At 39.6% G+C, this 18,864-nt stretch overlaps 1 protein-coding gene across 3 annotated transcripts in view; it reads right to left on the bottom strand.

The window, feature by feature from the left end:
- The window catches only part of PDS5A (PDS5 cohesin associated factor A), a 163,412-nt gene that overhangs the window by 56,098 nt on the left and 88,450 nt on the right, over nucleotides 1-18,864 (bottom strand). For all 3 annotated transcript variants that reach the window (XM_045019338.1, XM_045019340.1, XM_045019339.1), the window contains exons 10-16: nucleotides 14,840-14,934; nucleotides 11,931-12,076; nucleotides 9,659-9,810; nucleotides 5,187-5,300; nucleotides 3,468-3,549; nucleotides 2,709-2,757; nucleotides 2,429-2,568 (exon numbers count right to left, since the gene is read on the bottom strand). In XM_045019338.1, the coding sequence (XP_044875273.1) occupies nucleotides 2,429-2,568; nucleotides 2,709-2,757; nucleotides 3,468-3,549; nucleotides 5,187-5,300; nucleotides 9,659-9,810; nucleotides 11,931-12,076; nucleotides 14,840-14,934 (778 nt within the window). The remainder of the gene's footprint in view (nucleotides 1-2,428; nucleotides 2,569-2,708; nucleotides 2,758-3,467; nucleotides 3,550-5,186; nucleotides 5,301-9,658; nucleotides 9,811-11,930; nucleotides 12,077-14,839; nucleotides 14,935-18,864) is intronic.

Raw genomic sequence — 18,864 nt, 5'->3', positions numbered from 1 at the left:
AGTGTATATGAAATCAGGAGATTTTGTTGTATGATTATTACTGAAATATGTTGCAAGTTTGAGAGTCTTCCAGTGCTAGATCTCCAGCGACCACAAAGGAGGTGATACTTTCTCAGGAAGGCATTAAACAACCCTTAATCAGCAGAGGAGTGGTAAGCAAGGGACTTACAATGTTGTAAAGAGAACTTCACAAACCTTACACAACAGGAGATTGCTCAACTCCATGTAGGGAGACTGGATGTCCTGATTTTATAAGTCCCGATATTCAGAGCATTTTCTTATATAGGTGCCTATTACCTCCCACCCCATCTTGATTTTTCACCGTTGCTATCTTGTCACCCTAACTCTATGACTCAGCAAAGCCCACCAGGACACGTTGAGGCTTATGTTTTCCAGGCACATGAACTGAGGCTATAAAATGGACGACAGTGGCATCATGCTTTTGCCATTCTCCTCCCCTACATAAGATGGGATGCTGGGAAAACAAAGATTTGGACTGAGGATACTGGTCCCAAGCTTAAAGGGGAAGCCTGTGTATTGAGAACTGTAACCTACCTGCAATATCTAGTGGGGTGAGGAAAACTGCTTGATCCAAATATTGCCTAATCTAATAAGGTTTAAGATTTAGACTGTGTGCTTACCTTTTATTTTCTTTGGTAACTATCTCTGACCTTTTGTGCCTTCCACTTATAATAATTTAAAAATCTATCTTTCTGAAGTTAATAACTGTTTGATATTTTACCAAAAACAGTGTGTAACATTTTGAAAACCTTGTTTACTTTAAATACAACAGCAGTTTAGTTATATAATATATAGACTTATAGAGCGAGACCTTCTAAAAAACGTTAAAATGTATTACCGGCATGCGAAACCTTAATTTAAAGTGAATAAATGGAGACTCGGCACACCACTTCTGAAAGGTTGCCGACCCCTGGTCTACAGTTTTAAATGTGCTTTAAAAGTTTCCCCATCTTTAATATATATATGTATGGCATACAGATAACTACAGCTCTCAGAATGTGACTGTTCTGAGCAATGGCATTTCTGTATCGAAAATAAACACCTAGAGCTTGCTGCTGTTTTAAAAAAAAAAAATCAGCAGAGGCCATCTGGCTCTAGACAAGTTGCCAACTTGGCCCTCAGATGGACAAAATTTGGAGAGTCAAAATTTAAATATGGAAAACTTCCACATGATCAACTTCTTGGTCCTATGTACCAAGCTCCTTAAAAATTATAAAAGGACTGTATCTAAGCTTCCTAAAAGTGTAAAAAAATTGCTGCTTCAGCAAAGATGTCAAAGGAACCAGTGGGACTGAGGAAGCTTTCCTCTCTTGATACTCTGTTGTCCTTTATAACAACTAAGCTTTCAAACTGTCTGTGAGTATGTTGGGACTGAAGTGCATACTGAAAGTTTTTCTGTGTATGTTGGTATTGCCACTGACAACAAAAAATGAAGCCTTCCTTTTAAATAAGAGAAACTATTTATACGGGGCATCACCTGTCTTACTACTGAACAAATTAGGACCTCTGAGTGACAAATCCAACACTGCAAACCAATCACAAGAGGTCCAGGCAAATGTTCTTGACTAAAAATGCCTCCGGTAAAAAATAATGGTCAAACCAGCAGACCCAAGAAATGGCATCTGACATCTAATTTATACTCGGACAATTATTTTACATGAAATGATGACAGAGAATAGACACCTTTACAAAAACACATTGCAGAATACACATACAATCTTCAAAGGAATGTTCTTGGAAGCCAAAAAAAATCTATAAGGTAGGTAAGGTTTTATGTTATTCATAAAATGCTTCAGTAGAGTTGGAAGACAAAGTACAGGAGCTCTACATTAAACAAGACTTAAAAGAATTTCACAAAAAGACTATTACAGAAATCATGTTTGACTGCCATCACCCAAAGAAGGAACAACATTAAGTGAATAAATGTACTCTTAGTAACTGAGTTGTTGATTCTAAAGTGTATCTAGGAGCTCACTATGCACGTTTGCTAAAAAGACATTTTATGTAACATGAAACTAAAGTGGTCACATAAAACTACAGTAAGGGTATGTCTGTACTACCTGCCGGATCGGCGGGCAGCTATGGTCGATTTATTGCATCTAGCCTAGATGCGGTAAATTGACCCCCGAGTCCTCTCCCATTAACTCTGGTACTCCACCAGGGTGAGAGGTGCACGCGGAGTCGACGGGCGAGCGTCAGCAGTCGACTCACCAAAGTGAAGACACTGCAGTGAGTAGATCGATCTAAGTACATCGACTTCAGCTACGTGAATAAAGTTGCCTAACTTGGATCAATTCCGCCCCCCAGTGTAGACCAGGCCTAAGTTACTTCGAGAGGCCACCACCTCTGAATGGCTAGTTAAGCCCAAATATGTTACATATAAAATCCAGTTGTTCCATATCCTTACCACACAGACATCTGCCTGTTTACATGAACAAGTAGGGCTGATTAACAACTCGAGCTGAGATCGAAGTTTCTCATCATCCCCAAGAACCTGATTGAATTTCTTCACAAAATCTTGTGCTTTTCCAGGATCTGGAAGGTTTTCTATATTATTAAATAAAATTGAAACATAAGATAAATCTACAACTTGTAACTCAGCACTATTTAATTATTTCAATATTTGTAATCATGCAAACTTCAGGTACACTATAACAACTATTTACAGAACAAATTAACACACTCACTTGCTATGGTCATCAGCTTTCCAAACATGGCACTACTATTTGCTTCCGACTGGGGAAGAGAGGAAAACAAGCATCAGTGATGTTCCCTACAGGTAATATGCTATATTACACACTTCATTTAATCTGTCACTACTTTTGTTGCAGCCTTATCCATTCTAATTTTTTAGAGTAACAGACAAAAAAGAAAGTACAATGATATTAATAACAAGTGTTACACTAAAAAACAGCAAAATTAATATGTAGCATACATTCTGCCTTTTGTAATAAGACAGAACTACAACAAGCCACTGAAACATGATAAACCAAACATAAATTTTCATCTACAGTTTCAGGATACAGCCTATAAGGAGAATTCAAGCAACATCCTATCCTACTAAAATATCATTTGAACTCTGCTTTAACATGAAGAAATTATAATTATTTTGATATTACAGCATTTTCCATTTAAGAATCATAAAACACTTCATAGTGATTTAAGCAAACGGTAGAAACTGACGATAAAATGTTACATGTGACTTTTGGACTCCTTAAGTTTTTAGTTGGTAACAGAAACTCATGATAAATCATGTAGATCCTTATAGGTGAAACAAATACTTACAGAAAGTGATTTTTAAAATATCTGCTTTTTATTTCTACTTAATGAAAGACCAACATTTTGTGAGTGTAAACCAAAACAGCAAAATAACACATTAAGCAAAAAAAATTAGCTCTATGTAAATTAGCTCTAATGACAAAACAGTAAGTTTTTAAAAACCGTACAGTGGGCTGCTTATGCAAGTCCAATAATTCTCGTACATGACTCCTAAGCATATTCTGGCACTTCCACATCTCATTCAGTGCTCTGTGAAGGGGAAGGAAAAAGAATGACAATCACATTCCTTCAAATGCTGTAAGAATGTGCTAGTTTTATTGAGCTAGTAAAGCATATGCTATTATTATTAGCTGAGCTTATATTTTTCACATGTACAACATCTGTCAGACACTAGAAAGGCGTTCTATCAAATGCTACACTAACTGGGGTTACAAGTTTCAAGCATAGTGGACTAGATTTTGTTTCATATATAACAATGTAATCCAGAACATCTCCATTGATTTCAATGGAGTTGCTCAAGATTTATACTGGTGAAATTGAAACCAAAACCTGGTCCATTATCTTTGTCAGAGCTTTCAACTTCCACAAAGCCTTAAAAAACAAACAAACAAAAAACCCACAACAAGGAAACTTCCCAACCTCAAAAACAAACAGCATTCCCTCCCCGCCCCCCCAAAAAAATTAAAATAGAATTAAGTTTGTTTCTTATAAGAGAAATTTTTTTCAAAGAGAATATTTTAGTTAAAAAATATTAAAATCTCTAAAGTAGAAAATTTGCAGCTATGGTTCCTAAGCCCAACCCTAGCTCTGTCCCTCTACCTGAATTAATCCTTTAACCAATGTCCTCCCAAACATTTTTCCCTTCTAAGACAAATCAGTCGCACTATACTACAAAACTTGTCTACAAAAGACAAACTCACATCAGACTCAATCCTCCACTATATCACCCTCAGACTAATATACCAAGATTATAACATTTGGTATCAGTTACGACATACAAGCCAGAGACAACACCATCTCCCTACTGTCCATCCACCTATATCCAATCTGCTTTAGACAAGATATTACAGAATGCCCCATTCTCTCATACACAAAAAAAACCTGAAATAATATTCTCCACATTCACACAGGCCACAGATTTATTTGCATTCTGTTCAACTTACACATTGAATAGACAGAAGTCTCATAATACTAATTACCTATACTGAAAACCTTATAACTCTTTTAAAAGCCATATTGCAGCCCTAAAATTGTTACTAAATTGATGTTTTGAATTTTGTTCAACTACATCTTTCTTGCACATTACTTTCAATTTTGCAACCAGGTAACCAATCTTATTCAAAATAACTGAAGTCAGAGTTTGTTACTCTTGATTTAATGTTTTCAGTGAATTTTACAATGGGATCAAAATACCCCCTAACATCAAGGCATCCTGTTTTATTGTAGTTATCCATCTGGAATCAGCATTTAAAAATATGTGTACTTGAAATACTTTGAAACTATAGTTGCAAACAATATTGGTAATTCATTATTTATTATTGTATTGTTCATCTTGTGATAGCACAGTGCGGGATCTGGATGACAGATGCTGTACAAATACTATGGGGGACATGGTACCTGCACAGAGAAGTTTCCAATCTAAGAAACAGTTAAATAAATAAAAATCAGTTAATTTCACCAGCTATTAATGTCTAAATCCAGAGGAGTTAGAGTTCTCAAATTACTTGACTAACAAGAACCTCAAGTCTTGTCATTACCAATACTTTGACTATGAGCTAGCAATAAAGACTGATCATTTTCTATCAAAAAGCATATGCTGGAAAAGACTCAAAAGAAAGATGTATTTTAAAAGCATCTAAGCAGCCTACTTTTCTACCTCTACTCACTTGACAGCATTTGGATCCAAGCTAGCATATAAATAGTACAAGCATTTCATTCTCTCTTCGGTTTCCAAATTGTGTGGGACAAGATACTGAGCAAAGATTTTCTCTACCAGTAACCTGCAGAAAAGAGAAAAAGTTAAAATAAATTTTTAATACCGTACATTTCCAACGTCATCCATAACATTCAGATTAATTGTAAAACAGAGATCCTGACCTCTTGAGGTCCCTTGTAGCCCTATATTTCTATGATTTTATGCTATACTGGCACTGGAACCTTTTCCAGCCTAAATGAGTAGAAGAAAGTAGTAACTATCTGCCTTCCACAGGTCTCCTTCCTACTGCTATTGGAAAGGTGTGAAAGAAATGCCCAGAAGAACTCTCCCCCATTCCTTCAGAAGCCAAGAAAAATGGGTCTTATTCACCCATGATATTCTCCTTTCTCCCTCTAGATTCTTGTAATAAACTAGTCTCAGGATCTATCCTTGTCACCATTCTCATTTAAAGGGGAACAGGAAGAGTATGCACACCCATAGAGTAAAAAACACAAAAGAAGAATACAATAAGAAGCTGAAGAAAAGGTAGAATTAGCAAAATGTCTCAAAAGGTAAGGATAGTATTTAAGAAACAGAAACATAATGTATTTAAAACTGCTGATATTTATAATAAAAAAACAGAGGACAAACAACACCGAAAGAGATGGAGGTAAGCATACACCAAGATATACTTGAGAAAAAAGAGTGAAGGGAAACAAAGTGGGCAAAGTTAAATTTCTCAACTTTTTTTTAATGGAAACTTTGATTAAAGAACATCACAGTAAAGTAGTTGCAGTTTATATGATTATATGTAAATAAAATACAAAAACATGCACTGCACAACAGATAAGCTTTAATCATACAGTGATATAACTGCATACCAAAAAATACATTAAAAGAACATTTTTAGGGTTGCAAAGTCAAGCTCTAAAATGTTAGGCAGTGACAAAATTAAGGCTGTCTGTGTAACCTTCATTCTGCGTGTGTGTGATGATACACACATGATCACATACTATTTCCCTGTTCCCTCTCCAGTTTTATTCAGTGCACAGGATGGATAGTGCTCAAGGACTGAGACAGCTGTTCAATAACATTTTTTATCCTCATCATTCAGTGTGGCCCTGAGGGTTTTCACAGAAGAGGAACAGAGTCACAGAGGAAATTACCAAAATTTGCATTTACACTAATCCGAGGGTAGGTCTATACTTACCCGCCGGGTCGACGCGTAGAGTTCGACTTCTCGGAGTTCGAACTATCACGTCTAATCTAGACGCGATAGTTCGAACTCTGAACGCGCTCCCGTCGACTCCGGAACTCCACCACCGCGAACGGCGGTGGCGGAGTCGACGGGGGAGCCGCGGACTTCGATCCCGCGGCGTCTGGACAGGTACGCAGTTCGAACTAAGGTAGTTCGACTTCAGCTACGCTATTCGCGTAGCTGAAGTCGCATACCTTAGTTCGACCCCCCCCGCCAGTGTAGACCAGGCCTGAGACACATAGGGCCTGATTTTCAGAGGACATAGCATTTTAATAGTACTCTATAAGCTTAAAGCACTATACAAGCATTAAGTCAAGCCCTGCAACACTAAATTTGAGGGTTGTGGGTAAGTATTCTTACATTCATTTACAGACGGGGAAATTGAAACAAGACAGGCAAAATCATTTACCACACCACCAAACAGCAAGTCAGTGGCAGAGCTAGGATTGGAACTCAGTGCCTTTTCAGCCCCAGCACAGGTTCATCCCACCAAACCACATGGCTCTACTATCAGAGGGGATGAGAATTCACAGCTCTCATTGACTTCAGCACCTCTACAAATCAAGCCCCAATTTTTTTCCAAGTTGGGCACTCAGAAAATAAGCATCATACAACTAGTGGGCACCTGGAAAAATGCTGGTCTAAATGATTTGCCCAGCATCACAAAAGGAATCTATGGCAGGAACAGAAACCTCAGTGGCATTCAACTGCCTTAACCATGAGAAAATTCTGTGACAGACTGACAATATCCTGTATTATCCTGAACAAACCTTACAGAATTAAGAAACTTTACTGAATGAAGTTTAATCTTACTGAATTAGGATTAACACCTTTGGAGCTCATTGCATTGCAAATGCAAATGTTTATGTACTATTGTGAGAGTGTATGGAATTTAGCAGAAAAACAAGATTAATGAAATCAGTGGAAAGTATTAGGAAGTTCAAAGTCTTTTTGGAATAATACGTATAAAGTGGATTTCTTTCGGAAACACACTGAGGTGAGGGAAATGCAAATTCTCTCTCTGAAGCCAACCTTCTGAAGATATACAAACAGTCTCTCTCCCCAGGGTATACTACCTGCCTGCTTCTGGAAACTCCAGTTCAAAGACCCCTGGGAGGCTCTATAAAAAGGGAACTGAATATGTTATGAGGATGCTTGTTCTGAGCTGAAGCTACAAGGATGCCCCTAGGATGAGGTATTAAAAGACTGCATTTGCCAGAGCCCATGTGAGAGTTACATGAACTCCGGTAAGCTTATTAGCATAGGTTTCAGAGTAGCAGCCGTGTTAGTCTGTATCTGCAAAAAGAACAAGAGTACTTGTGGCACCTTAGAGACTAAATGTATTTGAGCATAAGCTTTCGTGGGCTACAGCCCACTTCATCGGATGCATGCAGTGGAAAATACAGTAGGAAGATTATACATACATATACATACATACATACATATACATACATACACACACACACACAAAATACACAGAGAACATGAAACAATGGGTGTTACCATGCACACTCTAACGAGAGTGATCAGTTAAGGTGACATACATCCGACAAAGTGGGTATTCACCCACAAAAGCTCATGCTCCAATACATCTGTTAGTCTATAAGGTGCCACAGGACTCTTTGCTGCTTTTACAGATCCAGACTAACACAGCTACACCTCTGACAGGAAGGTGAGCTATTACCAGCCGGAGAGAAAAAAACTTTTTGTAGTGGTAATCAAAATGGTCCATTTGCAGCAGTTGACAAGAAGGTGTGAGGAACAGTGTGTGTGTGGGGGGGGAATAAATATTAATTTGCAAAATGGACACCATTAAATTAGGCTTGAATAAAGACTGGGAGTGGATGGGCCATTACACAAAGTAAAACTATTTCCCCATATTTATTCCCCCCCTCACACACACACAGTTCCTCACACCTTCTTGTCAACTGCTGCAAATGGACCATTTTGATTACCACTACTGCTGGTAATAGCTCACCTTAACTGATCACTCTCGTTAGAGTGTGTATGGTAACACCCATTGTTTCATGTTCTCTGTGTATATATGTATCTTCCTGATGTATTTTCCCCTGCATGCATCCGATGAAGTGGGCTGTAGCCCATGAAAGCTTATGCTCAAATAAATTTGTTGGTCTCTAAGGTGCCACAAGTACTCCTGTTCTTATTAGCATAGGTTCTTTTCTTGTTTTTAATATGTTTTCTCTGTAATATTCTTTACCTTAAGAATAAGGTAGACGTGCTTAGAAAAAACTGAATAGTAACTTATATCTATAGCAATTACACTGTTATCAGTCTCTGAAGAGAAAGCAAGGAGGTATCTTTGGGCAACCTGTCTGCACTGGGAACAACAAGTGAAGGCACGGGAACTGTTCAACCGGAGAATATCCTGATCAGTAGGCAGAGAGATGCATTTCTCCACCCAAGAGAGGCAACTGCTGTGGAGCTGAAAGCCAAGAGTGGGTGCCCTCGCTGAATCACTGACGGGAAAATACAGGTGCAGTTGCCATGACATGTGACACACACTTTCTCTTCTGTCTGTTCCCTGCCTCATTCATTCTACAATTCTAATTTTTGCAACAAGTGAGGCAAGGGTTCTACAGACAACCACCTCATTCACTAGGCAACACTGATTTATTCCCTGCACACTATCCATCTTGTGCACTGAAGGAGGCATGGGTCCCGTAAAAAAAAAAAAAAGTACCTCATGTAATTAAAGACTGTATTATTATGCATACCTATGAAAGCAGAATTAAGGTTGCACAAGGAATGATGGATTTTAGCAGTCAGTCTTAGCAACCTTCACTGACCAAAACTCCCCCACAAAGAACCAAAAACTGAGTATAGGAGAAACAAAAAGTACCATAGTCTGTTTCTAAGCAGTAGTCAGTCAGTTTAAGAAAGAAAAAGCTAGCCATCATCTCAGATCTAGCTCCAAGTCTACAATTTAGGGCTAGATACAAAAAAACCTGATCATCCTAAATAGCTTAGAGCAAATAATCATTAATCGGGGGTGTTGGAGGGGGGAGTGCTGAATTAATTCCAAATCTATTTGCAACACTTGCAGCACTAATGAGGACATCATTAGTATCTTCTAACAACTTCCTTGGGATAACTGTACACTTTTGTTCTTTAGAATATTTCTTATAGCTATACAATTAAATTTATGAAGGCTTAAGTTGACTCACTTGTCATCAATGCTATTCTGATAATATATGTGCAAAAGTTTATCCTTTATCCAGCTCACTTTCTCTGCAGCATCTTTGCCAGCCTCAGCATGAAGACAATACTTCTTGTATAGCTGGGCAAGTCCCATCATAGCTTCTTTTCTTACTCGCCACTTAAAAGAAAAATATGTTTATTAAATATCTATCACAAACACACACAATATATACTAAATGCAATGAAGTGAGAAAGACAAAGTTAACAGACAGATGCAGTAAACACTCAACTTTAATTCATGGAAGCAAACAGAACAGAACAATGGTTCATTTAGTTAGGTATTACTGTCTCCTACATAATGATCTACATTGGAAGCTTCAGAAGATCAAACTTTTCCTCTCCTTCCACCCCAAAGAAGTTCATGAAGCTGCAATTGTGCAATTTGTACTTTAGGAGAGAATTTCTTCCACGTCTCAGCTAGTCCTGAAGTATGAGAGAATTTATAGTGCTTGTGATAGACTGACAATATCCTGAATTTATTTTTACTGAATTACGTTAAACCTTACTGAACTACGGTTAATACTTTGAGGGCATATTATATTAGAAATGCAAATATTTATGTACTATTGTGAGATTTATAGAAATTCTTTAGCAGAAAGATTAATGCAATCTCTGGAAGATATCGTGAAGTTCAAAGGTCTTTTTGGAGCAATAGGTATAATGAGGATTCCTAGTAAGTGCCTTGCAGTGAGAGGGATGCAAATTCTTCCCTCAGAAGGCAACCTTTTGAATATATGCCCTGAGAGAGAGAGAGAGAGAGAGAGACTGACTCATTGTGTACTAATTGCCTGCATCTGGAAACTCCAGATCAAAGACCCTGAAAGGGGAAACTTAACAGGTTATGAGTACGATTGTTCTTAGCTCAAGCTGTGATAAACTGATAACCACAAGGACTCTCCAGGGTCAGGTTAAAGGACTTATCTTTCCAGAATCCATGTTAGGGCTGGGGTTAATTCTAGTAAGCCTATTACCATATGGGAGCTTGGAGTCTGTTCCTTTGATTTCTCATCCCAAAGCCACTCACTAAAGCTGACTGACCCAAGAGTCTCTTCCTGAGGAAAGGAAAAGTCCCTAGCTGGCCTAGACGTTTGGGCAAATGGGAACTTGAGCCAACTTTCAAAGCCTGTCCCAAAACTTTCCTTCAGTAAGCATCTTCCTAGAGAATTGAGATGAGAAGGCACCATTGAACTTGGAGTCTCTAAGATAAAATGACCTGTTTCAACAGAAGAGGAAAGTGTTTGAACCATTTCTGCAGTGTCCTTTTTACAAGCAGGCTGGGTCTTTAGAAAAAGAGCTCTCATGGAGGACTCTCATAGATCAGAAGCTTTTAGTTCCCCTCTCCTGAAAGCACTAAGACAACTTACACCAATTAAACAGAACAAAGTCAGTACTCTATAAAATCTATACTAGTTGAATAGCTGAATAAAAAGAGTAGCCCAAAAAGAATCAGATGGAAGCAAATGGATGGACGTATGTCAAAAACAAGGGCTTGTCCAAGGGGAATATGAATTGTGGAAAACAAGTATTGTCATCACTACTTATGCAGGAGAATATTTAAATGAGATTTAAATCATGTGTTCAGGCCTCAAAAGATTACTAGATTCAAAATGAGGAGGTAGTCACAAGCAGACATAAAAGAATAAGGCAAATGCTGTACAAAAAAAAATGCTGAGAGCTCACAAAAGTTACATGTCTCCCTAGTCACTTTGAAAGACAACTAAAATACACAGAGTGAAAGCTTTTTAAAAACACCATGTTACACTACTGTTTACCTCAAATAGTTGTGTGTGCTTTGTAGCCATTTCGAGTCAGCTGTCAATTTTTATTTTTCCCAGAATTTAAGTCCATTAAGCTCTTTTCAGAGAGGAATCCCATAAAGAAACTGCATCTAGAGCTGAAATTAGTCTTCACTGACAAGTTTCTGGGAGGGCGCCTGACTCCTTTAGGCCAATCACACTGTCAGACTTCTGGCTAGTGAGGAACTGATGGTGAAATTTGCAATATTCCTGGCAGAATAATGATCTGATTTCCCTGATATATAGCCCCTGCTCAGACACACTGCATGCATTTGAACAATCTGCCTTCTAGTGAGAATTAATTTCGCCACTGCATTCTAATTAACTGCACAAAACTGTAACCCATATTCTCAATGCATAGAAGATTCTGGTTTTGCCATTTTTTTCTTCATCAGTTGTATTTAAAGGTGGAAATTACTGCAATTGAAGTATTATACCTTACCCGTTTATCTAGTGTTCTTTCCCTTACAAAGCCAAGTAGCTGGTCATTGACTAAAGAAAGGTCTCTCTTCCCAGCCGTTATAATTGTAACAATGACATCATGTCGAATAGCTTCTTCTGGGTCATGTGATCTAACCTTCAAGTACTCTGTTACAATAAAAAAAATCAACAACGGTAACCATGAAAAGTATACTCAAGTGCTTTTGTTGCAGATGCACAAGAAATGACAGTTTATTAGGAAAATTAAAACTACACAAACCTCAGTCAAAATGTACAACTATATCATCTACTACACATGAAACTGTATACAGTTAATTCTCAGCCCCAAGATGTTTACAATATAAGTAATACATTTAAAATGTTGTAAATCATTAAGAGTTAGTTTGAGTCAGAAATGACAAAATTCCGAGCTAAGGCTGAAACTCAGCTCACTGTGCCTCAATATTTTAAGATTATGATGTTTGTAACACAGTGTTCTATAATGCCCAGAGGGAGCATTATTTCACAGAAGCATGATCCATCACAACAGACTAAATTAAGGATTTTATTTTAGTCATAGCATAATCTTCTGTCAATTTAAATAGCACCATTAACATCTAAATATAGAAATTACCATCAAAATCCTATCTTTGCCTTAATGCATTAATTTAAAAAATCTTGTAGAAAAGTCCTTTACAGTATTTTTTTGAAAAAAAAAAAATGGATTTGCAACACCATTCTGCAACAGCTATGTGAGAGTTATGGTATATCATACAGATACCAGTTCTTCAAAATACATATCAGAATCTTTAAAACTGTCTATTTAAACAGACTATATTGATTTTATAACTTTATAGTTAGATACCTTTTAACAAGAATTTTTTTTGCCACGTTCACTGTAATGATTACTTCAAAATTGTTACAGGGCCATTGTGTCATCAAATATTTATGGATTACTTGAGTACATCAAATATAGATTCAACCTAGGCCACAACACAGCTCAAATTATGTAGTGTATGTGTGGAACTGGCCAATATCCAATAGAGACGCTAATGAGATCAAACTCATTTACAGTTACAACTTAAACCATATCAGAACCACAGAGTTTCCAAAGGTGAAAAAAGTTAGTATTCCCTAAACTACTAGCCAACCTACTAATTCCTTTAATCCCTTTTTTATAAAATTCTAGAGAAACAGTGAATAGAAATTAAAGGATTTGTTTCCTGCCAATCATAATGCAAACTTAACTACGGAGTCACAACTGACATCTCTCTAATCAGACCACATATAAAGTTGAACAATTTTACCTTGAGACCCCCACTTATATTCTTTTACCTAAAATACTTTGAATACATCTTTCCAATGATTATTAATGAGGCCTGGTCTACATTTAAATCTTAGATCAATGGTGCTCAGGGCTATGGAAAATCCACATTAAGCACCACAGTTATGCTGATCTAGTCCCTGGTGTAAATGAAGCTAGATCAACAGAAGCATTTCTCCATCCAACCTAGTTACCATTGCTCAGGGAGGTGGAGTTCCTACAATAATGAAAATACTTCCACTGCTGTAGTCTTTGTCTACACCACAGGATTAAAGTGGTAAAGCTATGGCACTGTAGCTATGCTACTATAGTTCCTGTAACACGGATATAGCCTGAGAAAAGACCTGCTGAAGAATACAGATGTCTGAACAGCAAAACGTATTCTACTGGCTAAATCGGCACCACTGTGATCGATGCAGCAGAATCGATTTAGTAGGTCTGGTGAAGACATGCTAAGTCAATGGGAGAGCGCTCTCCTGTTAACATCTGTACTCCACCTCCCCAAGTGAGGGAAGCTATGTCAATGGAAGAATGCATCTCATTGACATAGTGCCGTGTAGACACCACTGGAAGTTGCCCTAAATTATGTCGACTTCAGTTATGTAACTTACTCAGAACTATGTTGAACTAGTGTTATTCAGATTGACTTACAGTGTTAGTGTAGACCAACCCATAGTCTGGTGCATCAGTACTAGCAGGTGAAGACAGGCAAAACTAATATTTTCCTGAGTTTCCACAATACTGTGGGCACAAATTGAGTCTTAGCAATAATGCTTTATTCCACATTTCCAAAATATGGGAACCATTTAAAAAAAAGGAAAATATAGACCTATTTGTCCACTTTATAAAAATCTACTCATTCACCTTCAGCAATTACTCAAACATCTGGTTTAAGGGGAAAAAAATCTAATTGTAAGTGTCCTGACTTTCAGTGGTGCTGAGCATTTAGTTCCTACTGAAGTCAGTGGGATCTATTGGTGCTCATCACCACTGAAAATGAGACCGAGCATGCTGAGCACATACCATATGATTATGGTATTAAAAAAAAAAGGCGGGTGGGGCAAAGAGTGCTGAAAAATATGAAAATATGCCAAAGGATGTAACTGGTGTTTGTGTTATGTTCTTCTATCCCTGCTTTCCAACTTTCACAATTTAAAACTGGCTGTAATGCTGGTCTGCAGGAGGAATTTCATCTTTAGATCATGGGTAGGATTTTGTAAATCAATTAAAGCAGAGTTAGGGAAATGCTAAGTACTTCTGAAAATCCCTTTTCACATGCTCAATGGTTAACCTGCTCTGTCAGGGCCAAGATTTCATCAAAATTTGAGATGATTAGGTTAAAACTAATTCTATATAGGAAAATTTCAGTTGGACCATCTTTGTTCTATAAAGCTGGCATCAAAATATACCCAGTGTGAAATGCCTACTTTTAAAAAAACTCTCTCTTGCCCTCTACAAGAAAATCTACCTTAAATGAATGCCTTAGTACTCCCCATCTAGCACAGGCAAGTCCGGTCTTAACATATTTCAGAACCATATTGCTATGTACTTGAAACAATTTCCTCCTCAGCCAAAAATTATTTTAAACTTTAAATTATGCATCTTACCGGTGAGGTCTTTTGCTAAATCCGGATGGTTCATTAAACAATGACTGGCAAATTTCACACTTTCTAATCTCACAGGGACATGGATATCATTAAATCTAGAGGGATGGAAAATGAAGCATGTTAAGTTTTTGGATTATCTTTAAAAATCAATGTTTCTCTTTACATCGTCACATAAGTATGTTGAGAATGTGTTACTGTTACATCAACTGCATAAAAATCATTTTAGAGTACATAATAATACATAAAATAGAATTTGTCTTAATGTCCATTAGGTTTAAAAAAATGTAAAGCTCAAAATGCTTCTTATGGGAAAAAAAGGGGGCAAAAAATATCAGGATAGCTATAATACACTTAAATGGGGCCACGATTACAGCCTTGAAGTGTTGAAAATAAGAATCCTCTAATATAATGTTGCACTTAAAATTGCTATTTACTTTAAAAAACAAAAAGTAGTGGACATGCAAAAGATACAAAAAAAAACCCAACAAAAAACATATACAAATGTCTAGGGAGAGTGAAGTATTGTATAGGAGGTATTTAATAAATAAATTGAAAAGATGCTTTTAGGTATAACTTAATGCACCATCGTAAACAAGGCTCTTATATTTTTGGATCTTTGAACACACAATCCCTGTTTTTAAGGCAATCTCTTGCAACCTAACTTTCAATTATTTTTACAGTTTCATTATTTTTATTTTAAAACATTTTACATGGATCAAAGATTCCCTATTTTAAAACTCTATTTAATGCAAATCATAAGAACATAAGAATGACCATACTGGGTCAGAACAATGGTCCATTACTCCAATATCCTGTCTTCTAGACGTGTCCAATGCCAGATGTTTAAAAGGGAATGAACAGAATAGGTGATCCACCCCCCGTTGTCGAGTCCTAGCATCTGGCACTCAGAGGCTTAGGAACACTCAGAGCACGCAGCTGCCCATCTTGGCTAATAGTCATTAATGGACCTATCCTCCAGAAACTTTTCTAATTCTTTTTTAAACCCAGGTATATTTTTGGCCTTCTCAACATCCCCTGGCAATGAATTCCACAGGTTTACTGTCTGTTGTGTGAAGAAGTACTTCCTTTTGTTTGTTTTAAACTGCTGCCTATTAATTTCACTGGGTGATCCGTTTCTTGTGTTATGTCACTTTCTCCACACCATTCATGATTTTATATAGACCTCTATCATACCCCCTTTTGCCATCTCTTTTCCCAGTCTTTTTAATCTCTCCTCATATGGAAGCTGTTTCACACCCCTTCGCCTGATTATAGCAGAAATGGATGCAGGAGATGATCCAAGACGAAATTCTCTGGACGGACACCAGACAACCCTTCATCCTATCTGCTACAGCAACAAACAACTGAGTCAATTTACGAAATGGCCTGGTCCTTTTGATGTAGAAGGCCAAGAGTCTCCTGATGGCCAGGAAATGCAATCTATGCTCCTCCTCAGACTTTTGAGGTTTTGGACAGGAGACTGGCAAGAATATGTCCTGGCTCATGTGAAACTGGGAAACCACTTTGGGCAGAAAAGCCGGGTGTGGCCACAGCTGGACCTTGTCCTTGAAGAACACTATATACAGCGGTTCTGAGGTGAGCGCCCTAATCTCAGAAACTCTCCATGCAGAAGTTATTGCCACTAACACCACCACCTTCCAGGAGAGTAGAAGAAGAGAATTGGATGCCAAGAGCTTGAAGGGGCCTTGCATGAGCTGCATAAGCACCCAGGTTAAAGTCCCATGGAGGGACAGGATCCCAGGCTCAAGGCTAGTAGCTCCAGACTCTTCAGGAATTGGACCGTCATGCCATGCATGTAGACCGACCTTCCCTGGAACAGAGGGTGAAAGGCCATTACAGCAGCCAAGTGAACCTTAACAGATGAAAGGAACAACCCCTGAAATTTAAGATGCACGAGGAAGTCCAGGATCAGCTGCAGTAAAGCCTGCGCAAGCCTAATCCCTCAGGTCAAAGCCCAGCACGTAAAATTTTCCATTTGGCAAGATAAGTGGCCCTAGTAGAGGGCTTCCTGCTTCCCAGCAAGACCTGCTGGACTCAGGTTGAGCACTCCTGCTCCTCAGAATTCAGCCATGGAGCAACCGAGCTGTCAGGTGCCACACCACCAGGTTTGGGTGCAAGAGCCTGCCCTGATTCTGTGACAGGAGATCTGGCCAGTGGAGCAGCAGCATTGGGGCCGACACAGACAGGTCCGGGAGCATACTGAACCAATGCTGGCGAGGCCAAGCCAGGGTGATGAGTATGACCTTGGCCCTGTCCTGGTTAATCTTCATGAGGACCCTGTGGAACAATGGTACCAGCAGGGAAGTGTACATCAGAGCTCCCACCATGGAAGCAGAAAGGCATCAGACCGGGAATCCCTGTCGAGCCCCTAGAATGAGCAGAACCGGTGACACTTCATGTTCTGGCAAGTCACAAATAGGTCCACCTGGGGAGACCCCCACTTTCACAAAATCTTGACGACCACCTTGGGGTGGAGAGACCACTCATGGCAAGACAAGAAGATCCTGCTGAGGTGATCCACCAGAACTTTCCCGGCTCCGGGGAAGTGTGCTGCCACAAGATGAATGACATGCTGCACACAGAAGTCCCAGAGTTGGAGAGCTTCTTAGCAAAGGGCTGAGAGCCTAGCTCCGCCTTACTTGTTGATATAAAACATCGCGGTGGTGTTTGTTGTCCGTCAGGACATGAACCACTTTGCCTTGCACCTGGGATCAAAAAGCCTGGCAGGTCAGGCAAACCATCCTGAGGACCCTGACAATTAAATGGAGGGAGCAGTTGACCCATTATCAGCGGCCTTGAGTTCTGAGCTCTCCCAGGTGGGCTCTTCATCCAAGGTCCAAGGCATCGGACACCAGAGACAGCGACAGGGACGGGGTCGAAAAGGGAATTCCCTGCAGGATCAGCGCAGGATCCAGCCACCACGCCAGGAATACTCGGATGGAGTCCAGCACCTTGACTACCAGGTCCAGGTTGTGTCTGTCGGGGATGCAGATCAATGCCAACCATCCCTGCAACGGGCGGAGGTGAAGCCAGGTGTGGCAGACCATGTATATGCAGGCCTCCATGTGACCTAACAACTTTAGGCAGGTGCAGGCGGTGGTGAGCAGATGATCCATCGAACGGGAGATTACTTCCAACATGGCTCGGAAATGGGACTCCGGGAAGAATGCCCTTGCCCCTGTGGAGTCAAGAACTACCCTGATGAATTCTATCCATTGCACAGATACGAGGGTTGACTTCTTGTTTACTAACAGGCTTAGGTCACAGCATGTTGCACACACCAGATCACAGCTGCTCTGCACGTGATCCTGTGATCTGCCCTTGATGAGCCAATTGTCGAGATAAGGATAGACCGGGACCCCCAAGCGTCTTAGGTAAGCGGGTAAAGGGGCCATGCATTTTGTAAAGACTCTGGGGGCCAAGGACAGGCCAAAGGGGACTGCCATAAATTGGAAATGGCACTTGCCCACCATGAAGCATAGGAACGCCTGTGTCCTGGGAAAACAGAGATATGGAAACAAGCATCTTTTGGCGTACCAGTCGCCCAGATCTAGGGAGGGGATTGAGGCCAGGGATACCTTGCGAAACTTTGACTTCTTGAGGTATTTGTTGAGTCATCGCAGGTCCAGAATGGGATGTGAGCTCCCTTTTGCCTTCTGGATTAGGAAACAGCGGGAGTAGACCCCTTTTCCCCCTCATTTCCTGAGGAACATCCCCACCTCCACCACCCCCAGCTGCAATAGGTTATCCACCTCCTGAATAAGGAGTTGCTCATGAGAAGAGGACGGGGAAGAGGTGGGGTGGGAGGAAAGGGAGGCCATAAACCAGAAGGTGTAGCCTGATGACACTACATCTACTAACACCCAACAGTCCAAGATGACCCTCGATCAGGCCGAACGGAGGGGGGTGGAGGTGGTTCAGGACAGATCCAGGGAGGTGACAGGTGCGTCGTTCCCGAGTGCACCCCCAAAATGAGCGCTTCTGGTTCCCATGGTGTTTTGCTG

Source organism: Mauremys mutica, chromosome 5 (genome assembly GCF_020497125.1).
Source record: "Mauremys mutica isolate MM-2020 ecotype Southern chromosome 5, ASM2049712v1, whole genome shotgun sequence".
In the NCBI taxonomy this organism is placed as follows: Eukaryota; Metazoa; Chordata; order Testudines; family Geoemydidae; genus Mauremys; species Mauremys mutica.
The sequence above is the reverse complement of the archived record's forward strand: the minus strand, read 5'-3'. Positions and strand labels throughout refer to the sequence as shown.